Source organism: Chrysochloris asiatica, unplaced genomic scaffold (genome assembly GCF_000296735.1).
Source record: "Chrysochloris asiatica unplaced genomic scaffold, ChrAsi1.0 scaffold00026, whole genome shotgun sequence".
Classification (NCBI taxonomy): Eukaryota; Metazoa; Chordata; class Mammalia; order Afrosoricida; family Chrysochloridae; genus Chrysochloris; species Chrysochloris asiatica.
Window position 1 is genome coordinate 21,112,813 of NW_006408544.1, and position 13,384 is coordinate 21,126,196.

A 13,384-nucleotide genomic window follows, 5' to 3' on the forward strand; every position below is an offset into this window, starting at 1 on the left:
AGAGTCAGAGAAAAAGAGGAAGATCCCCAATGAGATGGATTGGCAAAGTGGTAGCATCAATGGGCTCGAGCATGGCAATAATTGTGAGGTTGGCCGAGGATAGGCCAGTGTTTCATTCTGCTGTGCAGAGGGTAACTATGAGCCGGTACCAACTTGATGGCACCTAACAGCTACAAAGTAGGCAGATAGCTTCATATATGTGTGGTTCCAGCTAAAGAGAAAAAACCTTGGAAGTTCTGAATGTGTATACAAACTATAAAGCTTTAGACTGGAAGAGATTACTAAGAGATGAGTACAGTTAAAAGGCGAGGGCCAAGGACCAAGCCTGGCAACTCCTCTGTATGGACGTCAGCGAGATGAGGACAGAGGCAAAGGAGACACACAAGGAGCAGCCACAAAGGGCAAGACTGTCTGGTCCTCTGGAAAGCCAAGTGGCGAAAGTGTTTCCGGGGGCACTGCTGAAAGCATCACTTGTGCATAATGCCAAGTCACTGAGACTGCAGGGTGCAAGTGACAGACTTCCCTGAGAAGAGCAGGCACTGGCATAGGTCAGCAGTGAAGGCTGCCAAGGAGCTCTGCTGCTTTGGGAAGGAGAAAGAGGGGTGGCAAATGAAGATATGGTCCAGGTGAAGAGACATTTTTTAGGATAGAAGAATACATAGCATGCTTGAACACTAATGAAAACCATGCGGTAGAGAGGGGGAATCAGCAGTGAGAGCAGCAGCATGTTCTAGGATTGAGAAGTTCTACATTTCGTCTCCTAATTTCATCGTAGCACTTGTCAGCAATATAACTCTGAGGAGTCACAGCTTGTCTGAGAGAAAAAAAAATATCATCCATATCTATAGGGACTGAAGGCAAAATGATAATTAAATTCTTGTTTTTAAACCAGAAGTTGTCGCTCAGTACCTGCTCCATGGCATATGATGAACTAAAAACCCCACTGCTGCTGCTGCTGGAGCTGGTTGAGGAATCTGCTGAGCTCCCGGATGGGGTACCGCTGCCTGAAGTCTTTACTGTAAGGACTTGTTCATCAGAAAAGCCCAATTGGTGGAGTAATTTTTGATCCTTATTCACTGTCAGCTGCAATAAGAAGTGTCTTAATTATTGATGGGGAAAAAAAGAGGAAACTATTAATAATCAGAAACTGTGTATTTATACCTACCAGACTATCATTAGTAAATATCTGTATATTATCCACTGGCGAGCACAACTGCTTGGCTATCTTCCATCTGACACTCCCTATGGTTTCATTACTGTGAGCCTGTAAAGTAAAATTAAACACTAGTATGAGGAAATTCATTTACTTACTGATACAGTTGTTAGTGAGCATCTAGTATATACCAAGCACTATGCTAGAGCTGGAAAACAGAATATCCAAAGCCAAGAATCCTTGCCTCTGTGAGGTTTCTCTCTGCTGCAATGATAAGTTCTAGCCCTGTTTCAGGAGTTCTGGTGGCACAGTGATTACAGGGCTCAGCTGCTAACCCAAAGGTCAATGGTGTACACCCGCCAGCCTCTCTGGAGGACAAAGATGTGACAAACTGCTTCCCTAGAGATTCCAGCCTTGGAAACTCTAAGGGGGAGTTCCACCCTGTCATACATAGTTGTTATGAGTTGGAATTGGCTTGATGACACTGGTTTTTTGGTTATTTCTACTCCAATCCTTCCTCATCTCACACAAAATAAACCCTCAAATCCTTTTCAAGGTTGCTGGGCTCGTCCCTGTGCTGTCTCCTACTGTTTCCTTTCTCACTGTGTTCTAGTCACTCGTCACTGACCTCAGGGGCCTTTGAACCTGCTAGTCCTCTTTCTAGGAATGCTCTTCCCATGCTAGTCCCATGGCTTACCCTGCCAATTAGCGCAAATCTTTGCTCAAATGCTCACATATCACAGATTCCCCTTCCTGTCCATCTTTATAAAAAGTTATGTTTCAGGCACTCTCTACCAATAATACCCTGCTGTATTGTTAATGCACCAATACCTGACATTCTGCTATTATTGTTGTCAGTTACTCTTAGGGACTGACTAGTGTCCTACAACAATATATACTATCTCCTGGACCTGTGATTGGAGTCCTGGTGCGCCACTATACGATAAGCTTTGGACCGCTAGCCACAAGGTTTGTGGTTCAAACCCACCAGCCATTCCTTGGAAACCCTATACAAGGTCACTATGAGTTGGAACTGACTCAAGAGCCTTGAACAGCGACCACATGCCTGTGATTAAGGAACCCTGGCGGTGTAATGGGTTGCGTTGGGCTACTAACCACAAGGTCAGCAGTTTGAATCCACCAGCTGCTCCATGGAAGAAAGAAGAGACTTTCTGCTCCCATAAGATTTATAGCCCTGGAAATCCTATTTGGAGTTCTGGTGTAGTGCTGTAGGATAAGCACTTGATTGTAAGGTCAGTTTGAACTTGAAGATTGGTAGTTGAATCTCATCAGCTGCCCCTCAGAAACTCTATAAAGGATTGCCTGAGTCGAAACCAACTTGTCAGCACTTGACAACAAGAAGAAGTCAGATCTGACTTACCACCACCACGACATTTCTGTGATTATAATCCATTTGGAAATGTTTTTGTGCAATGCTAATGAGAATATCAGTGTCAATCTCTCAAGAAAAAGCAAGGAAGTAAGCAGGTAGAGATAGATGTCATGCCACATGAAGATCACTGAGGAGCAGAGCTCAGAAGAGACAAGGACATTTCCTCCAGAGCCAGGAGACAGACAGTGTTCCTCTAGAACTGATACCCTGAATTCTAGCCTCCTAAATTGTGAGACAGTAAGTTTCTGAGTGTTAAAGCCACCTACCCACTTGTAACTAAGACAGTTGTCGCTGAGTCAACTGCAAATCATGCAGACCACATGTGTGCAGAGCAGAACTGCTATACCGGGTTTGAAAGCTCTGACCTTTCGGATGCAGCGTCCCAGTCAGTCTCCTGGGGAATCTCTGGGAGGATTATGTATTTACACAGAGCTCTGCTTTAGATCTCATCAGTTTCCTTTCATGTTTTTATTCTAAAGTGCTTACTATACAGTTTTAGAACAGCCATTCATGCAGCTATCTCAATCAACACTCTTCTTAATGAGACAATATGCAAACAGCTACAGAGCTTTAAGTAAACCTACCTCCACAGTGAAGGTATCTTTGGTAGACTCATAGGTAACATTTAGAGTTAAAAGATGTCCATGAAATGAGGCACCATGAGGTAGTATAGTTCGTGGAACAGAGTAAAAATCCTTAAAACAGAATAAATAAAAAAGATCAGATACAGTGCCAGTGTTAAACATCATAGAAATGTCCATCTAACAAGTAATGTACCGAATATAGTGGCTTTAAAGAAAGTAAAGCTTACCTCTATTGTGATCACATAGCGTTCTGCCAAAAGCAGCAATCTCTCAATTATTACAAGTTTAGTGGATCTAGGGAAGAAAAAAAAAAAATGTTTTAAAACACACTTGAAATGAATTGCTGACTTGACTTCAATTCCAGTCTGTTTTACCAAACCCAAAACCACAGTTAGTGCTCACTGCTCAAAGACCCCAATCTGTAGGTTAAACTTCCCTTCCCTTGACTGGTCAGACATAGATGTAGTGCACAGAAAGGGTAAGGAAGCAAAAGCTGGCCCCTCCCTAGGTTTCCTTTCCTCTTTTCTTTTTTTAAAATAGTTGTTCCATAGGCAGAGGAATCTGAGTTTCTAGGTTTATTTGGCCACCAATTTACCAAGCATAAACAGCGAGTTTGCCTCTTGTAACCTTGTAACTAAAACTTGCCATGCAATTCTGCAAACACATGAAATCTGATAAAGTTCTGAGCTGCCTAAAAAGTAGAAGACAAATGCAAACCAGTAGACATACTGCAAAAACAAACAATTGTTCATCTGGCTTAACTGACTACATAATTAAAATATTTAACAGTCTCAACCGAAGTTCTTAGGAAATCAACACACGATGGGGACTCAACCAAGTCTGGAACAAGAAATAAACAGCTTTGGAGTGCTGAAAATGAGAACCAAAGTATCTTTTCCTTGAAGATTTATGGAATCCTATGTCTCCATTGTGAAATAATAGGATTCCAATATGTAGCAGTTCCAGACTCACAGCTCCATAATTTATTTCTGATAGTGAAAACAAGCACTAGCATCTTCTATCAACTGATCTGGTAGACTGACTACCAACACTGAACATCTTACTTTAAATAGAGTTGGTTAAACACAGAGTCCTAAGTTCTTACAGTCTACTAGCAGGAACGAAAAACTGAAATTCAGATAAAAAATCTTTAGGGTTATCTAAATTCTATAGGTAACTGAGTGGACTGAGTGAATTGTCTGAAATTTGCCTCAATAGTGAAGTCAGACAGCACTGTAACGCACTATACTAATGAGTACATACTTCAATGACAGTTCTTACTGTTTTTAAGGGCGTCAGAGTTGATTCCAACTCATAGTGACCCTGTATACGGTTTTCAAGAAGCAGCTAAAGAACTTGAACTGCTGACTTTGTGGTTAGCCACACGAGGAGGACTCCTTAGTACAATAAATATTTTTATAACATCCTAGAAAGTAGACTAACCACGTTACACAGAGTAAAAGTAAAATAAATTGAATTTTAAAAAATAATAAAACAACAAGACTTACCCATCAGATATAAGAGCACAGGGGCAGAGTAATATTTGTGTTGTACTGATGTTTATCTACACTATCTTCAAAAGTGGCACAGCTTTGCAAAAGGTATGATACAAAATGAGGAAACCAACAACTGAGAGAGAGATCTCCATAGGAAAAAAGATACCTATTATTCTAGTGTGCCGTTGCAGAATAGTGCACTGGACCACAAAATCAGTTTGAGCCTCAAGGTTGGCAGTTCAAGCCCACCAGGCGCTCCTTTCGGAAACCCTATACAGGGTCACTATGAGTTGGGACTGAATCTACAGCACTTCAATTATATATATGTATAGGTTGTGAGAGTGCGCATTTGTTTCCAGCTCTGTGATCACTTACCGATATGGAGATTGAACTGATGTTGCTACAGTCGGCATGGCAGTTGCTGTAAGCATTTTTGTTGCTCTGGTCACCGCATGTGTTAGAGTGGGGCCACCAAGTGCTGAGCTAGCAGCCTATAAAATAAGAAAATAATCACAACATCAGTTCTAAAGACCTTCTGGACTAGATACTTCTTTGTTGGGTGGGCACTACTGTGCATTGTAGGAAGCTTAGCAGCATTGCTGGCTTCTACCCACAGCATTACTATAGCATCACCTGCCTTCCTCCATCCTGTCCCCCTTACCCTACCCCACCCCTGTGACAACTAAAAATATCTCCAAATAGTGACAAATGTTCCCTGGGAGGCATATTGCCCCCAGTTAAGAACTACTGACGTTACATAGATTCACGCTTACACAGTACCTGCCCCATTTAAGGGTATGTGGACACTACAATTTTTTTTTTTTTTAATGATCACATAGTAGGTGGAAGTCACAGACAACTTGGGAAATCCTGCACAGATTCTAGCACATATTCATCATCAGAAAGTTTACTGATGACGTTTGGGGGCCAGTAGCATTTTATACTTTTGGAATACCCTTTATTAGATATATAAAGCTTACAGAAGCACAAAAAAGAATGAAAATGAGTATTCAACTCTTTAACCATCAGGGTGGAAATAATGCACTGGGAATATATGACACAACATGTTTCAAATAGACAAAGATAACCGAAAACACACACTACTGAGTGCCCTGCAGGGGGGTCTTTTAATAGTACTGCTGTTGTTGTTAAGTGCCGTGGAGTTGGTTCCACTCATACTGACCCTGTATAGGGTTTCCAAGGCTGTAAATCTTTACAGAAGCAGAAAGGCTCATCTTTCTCCTGTTTAATAGTATTGCTGTGGTTGTTAAGTGCCTTTGAGTTAGTTTGACTCAGAGCAACCCTGTACAGGGTTTCCAAGGAACAGCTGGTGAGTAGGAATCACCACCCTGTGATTGGCAGTCCAGAGCTTATCTTACAGTGCCATACCTTAACAGTATTAAAGCTAAGCATACTAGCACTTATGATATAAACTAGGTGAGACATAGACAAGACTAGGAAAAGAAGCAAGTGCTTACATAAAAAGTCATGAACAGGAAAGGAGAAAAAGAACTGATTAGAAATACAAACTAATAATAGATCTATTGTCCGAAGACAGCTTCTATGGCCAAAAAGGGGGTGAAGGTGAGGAGACAGAAAAGAGATGGTGAAGGAAGAAGGCTTTTTTATGAAATCCATTTCTTCCATAAGGGGCATGAAGGCAAATTCTGTTTACAAATTCTTCAACAGGATCCAACTATAAACATCAGCATTACACACTATATAATATTACAAAATATAAAATTACAAAAGGAAAAAAACACACAAATGAGTGTTAATTTTAAAAACATTATAAGCAAAAAAAGTGTCAGAGAAGAAACCAATCTATAGGGCTAATATCCTGGCCAAGTCATGGTCTAAACTATCCTAAGACAAGAAGAAATAGATGGTGACCAGTTAACATGATCAATTGTTCTGATTAGGGCCACAATAAATGGACCTGTTAAAATGGGAGAAAAACACAGAATACAACTCAAATTCTTAAATAGTCCAGACCTACTAAGACTATTGCCCTGAAAACACTTTCAACACTTGACCCCAACTATCCCAAGGTCACCTTTTAATGAACTAATACATCAACCCAAAAACAAAACCCCATGAGTATATTGTTGTTGTTAGGTGCCGTCAAGTCAGTATGGACTCATTGCAACCCTATGCACAACAGAATGAAATATTGCCTGGTCCTGTGCCACACTCATAATCATTGTGAGGCTTGAGCCAACTGCTGCTGCCACTGTGCCAACACCTCTTCTTGGCAGTCTTCCTCATTTTCACTGACCCTCCAGTTTACCAAGCATGAGGTCCTTCTCCAGGGACTGGTCCCTCCTGACAATATGTCCAAAGTATGAGACAAAGTCTGACCATCCTGGTTGCTAAGGAGCGCTCCAACTGTACTTATTCCAAAAACAATGATTTGCTTGTGCTTTTGGCAGCAGACGGTACTTTCAACATTCTCCTCCAATACCATAACTCAAATGCATCAATTTTTCTGTGGTCAATCTTGCTCAATGTCCAACTTTCACATGCATATGAGGTTACTGAAAATACTTTGGCTTGAGTCAGGTGCACCTTAGCTCCCAAACTGACATCTTTGCTCTTTAATACTTTAAAGAGGTATTGTACAGCAGATTTATACAATGCAACACATTGTTTGATTTCTTGACTGATGCTTCCATGAGTGTTGATGGTGCATCTGAGCAAAATGATGTCTATGACAATTTCAATCTGTTCTCCATTTATCTTGATGTTATTTTTTTGTTTTCTTTATACTGAGGTACAATCCATACAGAAGGCTGTGGTCTTTGATTTTTATCACTTAAGTATTTTAACTCCTCTTCACTTTCAACAAGCAAGTTTGTATTATCTGTATAGTGCAGACTGTTAATGAGTCTTCCTCCAATCCTGATGCCATATTTTCCTGCATACAATCCAGCTTCTCAGATTATTTGTTCAGCATATAGACTGAATTAGTATGGTGAAAGAATTCAACCCTGGTGCACACCTTCCCTACTTTTAAACCATTCAGTGTCCTCTTATTCTGTTTAAATGCACAGGTTCTTCATGAGTACAATTAAGAGTTTCAGAATACTCATTCTCCACAATGTTGTCCACAGCTTGTCATGATCCACACAATTGAAAGCCTTTGCATAGTCAATAAAGTACACATAAACATCTTTCTGGTTTTCTCTGCTTCAGCCAAGATCCATCTGACATCAGCAATGATATCCCTCACATTCCAGGTCCTTATCTGAACCAGCTTGAAGCTCTAGCAGTTCCCTATCAATGTACTATTGTAGTCATTTTTGAATTATCTTTATATTAATGATATTGTCTGATGATTTCTGCATTCCGCTGGATTACCTCTCTTTGGAATAAGCATGATACTCTACAAAAAAACAAACTATCTCTGTGCCAGTGGTGATGCAGGATAAGTACCACAAGGTTGCTGATGCAAATCCACCGGAAGCTCTTCATGAAAAGATGAGGCTTTCTGCTGTGGTGAAGACTTACAGCTCTGGAAACCTTATACAGGATCACCGTGAATCAGAACCAACTCAACAGCACTTAACAACAAATAACATGAGACCAAAAGATTAATAATTAATCTACAGCAAAAACAAGAAGAGGAGGGGACAAGGAAACTTAAGAGTCCTAGAAACAGAACAACTAGAACACAAGTCATGAGATGTTGACCATTGTGAAAAATGTAACTAAAGTCACTTAACTACTTGAATAGAAATTGTCAAATAGGAGCTTAAATTTGCTGTGTAAAATTTCACCAAAAACAACCCCCCCTCAAAAAAAAAGGTTAAATAAAATATTCTACTCACTTCTAGCCTTGTATAGCAATCAGCAATAAACTTCTTATGTAAAGATACTGAATCCTAAAAGGTATATGGAAATCAAAATGAGCACTTTGACATTAAGCTTTAATCATAAATAAATATAAAATCTTAAAATAAACCAATTTTCAGGCATGCAAAGGACCATAGTTATCAACAAAAATGTATTTAATTTTCTGCTTTTTAATGTAGTTACCCACCTTCTTTAACCTAGGATTTAAATTAATGTAACTATAGTTTATGATTAACTGAATAGCTTCATTAGCAATTTCTTCATCAGGTGATTCCATGGCTATCTTCCATATGAAATCCATTCCTATCAACTCCAGTTTTTCTACATACTGTTGAAAAGAAAAAGAAGTTATATAGCACAGTAAAGTTATAAAATTATAATTATTTTCTACTAGATTGTGAATCCATACATGTTTAGGTTCAATGTAAATTAAAGCTTCAAAAAGCCACTGACATATGAAAACAGCACTGCATTTTAAAACAAAACACAACCAGCTGCAAAAATAATGGGCAACATGTCATGTGAGCCAGGATAGTAAGATTTTCTCCAGACCTCCTTAAACTCAAGTTGGATAGCTACCCAGACAAGTAATTGAAGTGAAACCTTGAAAGGGTGAGACGGCCACTATTCTTCATCTGGAAGTAACAGTCAGGCATAAAGATGCTTCTAATCCTTGGGGCTCAATCTGTCCTTCCCAAAGCTCAATAAGAAATGGCAGGAGCCACAAACTACTGAATGAAATGGACTTGGAAAAAGAGCTACTTTCTGGCTTTCTTTTTTAAGGGACACATACATGCATATATAAAAATAAGCTGTATACATTTTAGCGATCCTCATTTTCCTGTTTCTAAATTTTTTATCTCCTGGTTTTTACTATTATTCCAGAATTGAAGGTGTTGGTACTTTTTAAGATCTGAGCAAACTGTTGGATTTGTGGGTTGGAATCTTAGAACGGTCCTTACTCTACATTCACCTAGACACAGGAGGCTGTCCAAAGAACAGAAAAAACGAAGAGAGCAGTTTGAAAGGTCAACTGTGGTTGTTTTTCTCAGGCAATCAGAGGTAGTGGTGTGCTTTGGGGGTGTCTCCTCTTACACTCTTTATAGAAGTATGTCATCTCCAATGTTGAAGGTATAGTCAAAGAGTTGCTGGTTCTTTAAAGTACAGGTTTTCTCTCACTTATATAACACCTGGGTTTTTTTGGTGTGTGTGTTTCCCCTGAGGATCAAGCTTTACCAAATAATCTAAATTATTTTATTTCATTAAGGTTTAAGAATAGTGAACTTACCAACTGAGCTCCTTGTCTTTTCAATCGATGATCACAGAGATTCACATTTTCAAAAAAAGTCTTAAATAAGTTAAAACCTGAAATCATAGATCAGAAAAATTAATGCACTCTAATATAGATAAAAAAATTTTAAACTCAACGAGTACAGCAAAAGCCTAATGTAAAAGCTGAAACTATAAAACTTAAAGAAGAAAACATATGCACAAATCTTTGTGACCTTTGATTAGACAGTGGTTTCTTGCAATTAACAAAAGCAAACCATAAACTAACTTCATGAAAGCTAAAAATGTTTGTGTACCAAAGGACCCTAAGAAAGTGGAAGGCATCCTACAAGAAACAACTGAAAATCATGCATTTGATAAGGAGCTAGTATCCAGAAATATGAAGAACACTAACAAGTCAGTAATAAAAAGACACCCTAAATTCTATATGGGCAAAAAAGTTTGAATAGACATGTCTCCAAGGATACACAAATGGCCACTAAGCACATAAATAGACATTTAACATCATTAATCATCAGGGAAACACTAACAAAAATGACAAGATATCATTTCATACCCACTAGGATGGCTGGAATTTTTTTTTTAACTAAAAAAAAAAAATGGAAAAGAACAAATGTTGGTGAGAATGTGGGAAAATGACAACCCTTATCACTGCTGGTGGGAAATGTAAACGGTATAATCTTTTTAGAAAATAGTTGAGCAGTTCATCAAAATACTGAAGACAGAGCAACCAGCAATTTGACTTCTAGTTATTTACTCAAGAGAGATGAAACCCTGCATTCACATAAAAAATGTACATAAATGTTCATAGCAACATTACTGACAATAGCCAAAGAGTGGAAACAACTGGAATGTTCATCAATTGAAGATGAATGAGACAAGAAAATGTGGTTCATCCAAATAACAGAATATTAAGCCATCAAATGGAATAAGGTATTGATACATGGATGAACTCTTAAAAACATTATGCTAATTGAAAGAAGTCAGACACAAAATGCCACATACTGTAGGGATTTAATTTATGTGTAATGTTCAGTACAGGATAATCCATAGATACAGAAAGCAGACGAGCGGTTTCCAAAGCCTGGGGGAAGTAGAAATGGGGAGTTACTGCTAATGTGTATGGGTTATTGTTCTTGGGGTGGGTGGGGTAGGGGATTTGAATAAAAATACTGGAATTAGGTTACACAACTTTGTGAATATACTAAAAATCATTGAATTGTACACTTTTAAAAGGTGAATTTAATGACATATTAACTTAAAATTAAATTTTAAGAAGCCCAGAAAAAGGATTTCTATATCTTGACAAATTTTTACCTTAATGAATCAGGTTTGTATATTTTGTACTTATAGAAAGACTGTGTGGCAATTTAAGTTACCAAGCTATATAATTTTTAAAAAATTTTAAGATACCATTATGTAAAAAGGAATATGGTATATGTTTATATGAATGTAGGTTTATAAAAGTGTGTCTTCATACAAATAAGAAAAGTTCAGGAAGGATATTCCAAACTATTGAGTTATTTGAGAAGTGGGATTAGAAAGAAGATATCATAGTTGAAAGAAATAACAAAAATGATTCCATGTCTTGCTGTTCCTACCATTCATAGTGATCTCATATGATTCCAGTTTAAGAATTTTCTCCTTGAAAAGCTGCTGCTGAACATCGCTCTCCAGATCATGTTGCCCTTTCGTAAACCATTCAAAACACATCTGTGAATCAAGACAAATGTTACCCTAGAAATAAAATTCATTTCAGGCAAGCACAAGCCAAAGTGGGAAGTAAAGGTAAATTATTTTGAATACTTCAGAATTTATATTGCCAAACTTCTACTGAAACCTGAAATGCTTGGGGCTCTGGAGTTAAATGGAGCAATCTTAAATAGTGATAGTCTCTTCTTCCCCTAGATAGTGAATAAATAGACTTTTCATTGAATGTTGTATTTCAGCTTTTTTACTGGCATTTATTAGTCCTTACTCAGTACCACGCATTGTATAAGTCATTGCCATTAATCTTTTCAACAATCTTATGAAACAATTAATACTATTCCGTAAAATGAGAGGAGGAAACAGATTCAAAGAGAGGAAATGTAAAAGTAGGTGTTCTACTTTGGTCTAGCCTTTACCAGTAGTCTACTGATATACATATATATATATAGAGAGAGAGAGAGAGAGAGAGAGGGTCGCTATGGGTCGGAATCAACTCGACGGCACTTAACAACAATGTACAATCAGTTAACGGTATTTCTATTTGTTTTTGCTTTTTTAAAAAAAAAAACAAACAAAAAAACCCACTCAGGCGTATAGACTAATTTACACCACCAAAGGGCACATTCTGCAGCTCTCTGTCCCTCTCTTTCCATGAATCTATAGAGCTCTGGTAGCATAGTGGTTACGAATCAGGCTTCTAACCTCAGGGTCAGCAGTTCTAGACTACCAGCTGTTTCACATGAGAAAGATGAAGCGTTCTGCTTCCGTAAAGATTTACAGCCTCGGAAACCCTGTACAGGGTCACTATGAGTTGGAACCGACTCCATGGCACATAACATAATAGAATCCTCAGCTGCTCCCTCTCTCCATGTCCTCATCTCTGCCTCCAACTCTCGTGTCACTGCTTCTCTGAATAAGGTCGCGCATCCCGCTTGTGCTCTTCTCCCTTGACAGTCCTAGGGTCCTCTGTTTCTGAACTGTAAGATTAACTACTCCCCCGTTTTTGTTACAAAACTTCTACCTTTACAATTGTGACAGTCACAATTAGTCATGATAACAAGTACTCACTATTGAATCATAGGAATCTTACCCCCATCTCATTTCAGCAGACCCATCCAGACAAGATGCAAACTATTCAGTGAGGACTCTAATGATATTTTTAACAATGTATCTATGTACTGATTCCTCTTTAGTGTTATGGGGTATAATTCCATTGTTGTTGTTGTTAAGTGTTTATGAGTCATTTCCAATTTAGAGCGACCCTATATAGGGTTTCTGATATATGGCTGGTAAGTGTGAACTGTCGACCTTGCAGTTCAAAAAGACCTTGAGGTCTAGTACATTATCCAAGGCCACACCAGGACTCCAACAGAGTAGATAAATAAAAAAACCTTTCAATGTGAAGGAAAAAAATCAAAAGATACACCTTAGATCTCTTTAAGTGTACTTTGGCTAAATTTGCTATTTCAACCAGAATGGTATCAAAATTACCAAAGAAGTCTCACATTCATTTGTATCAAAGATATGTAGTACATAAAATTCACTTCATCTAATAACATCTCTTCTTACCTCTCTGTCTAATTCACAAACATCCTGGCCAGTCACAAGACATTCCCAGATTTCCTTGGCACGATTCCAACCCAGATACAGAGTAGCTTCTTGCAAGAAAAATGCCAGAAATTTTAGGTGTGCCTCTAAATACTAAAAAAAGAAAGAAAGAAAAAAGAATAATTAGTTAACTCTAGGTATTCACATCTAAAAGCAAAATTAAAAGAAAAAAAAGCTTAAAATTTTTAGAACTCGTTTTGATGAATGTTTTTCATACAATTTAGGATTCAGTCAATGAGAGAAATCTGTTTACAATGGGTTGACAGCTGTATACATATAATGTAGGTATTGAGAC

The 13,384-nt window shown here is 38.2% G+C and overlaps 1 protein-coding gene across 1 annotated transcript in view; it reads right to left on the reverse strand.

Moving 5' to 3' along the window:
* USP24 (ubiquitin specific peptidase 24) overlaps positions 1 to 13,384 on the reverse strand; it is a 184,720-nt gene that overhangs the window by 72,395 nt on the left and 98,941 nt on the right. Inside the window, exons 19-28 of the mRNA XM_006839815.1 lie at positions 13,051 to 13,182; positions 11,373 to 11,484; positions 9,770 to 9,846; positions 8,669 to 8,809; positions 8,457 to 8,510; positions 5,002 to 5,117; positions 3,358 to 3,424; positions 3,131 to 3,241; positions 1,166 to 1,264; positions 910 to 1,083 (exon numbers count right to left, since the gene is read on the reverse strand). Coding sequence (XP_006839878.1) covers positions 910 to 1,083; positions 1,166 to 1,264; positions 3,131 to 3,241; positions 3,358 to 3,424; positions 5,002 to 5,117; positions 8,457 to 8,510; positions 8,669 to 8,809; positions 9,770 to 9,846; positions 11,373 to 11,484; positions 13,051 to 13,182 — 1,083 coding nt within the window. The remainder of the gene's footprint in view (positions 1 to 909; positions 1,084 to 1,165; positions 1,265 to 3,130; positions 3,242 to 3,357; positions 3,425 to 5,001; positions 5,118 to 8,456; positions 8,511 to 8,668; positions 8,810 to 9,769; positions 9,847 to 11,372; positions 11,485 to 13,050; positions 13,183 to 13,384) is intronic.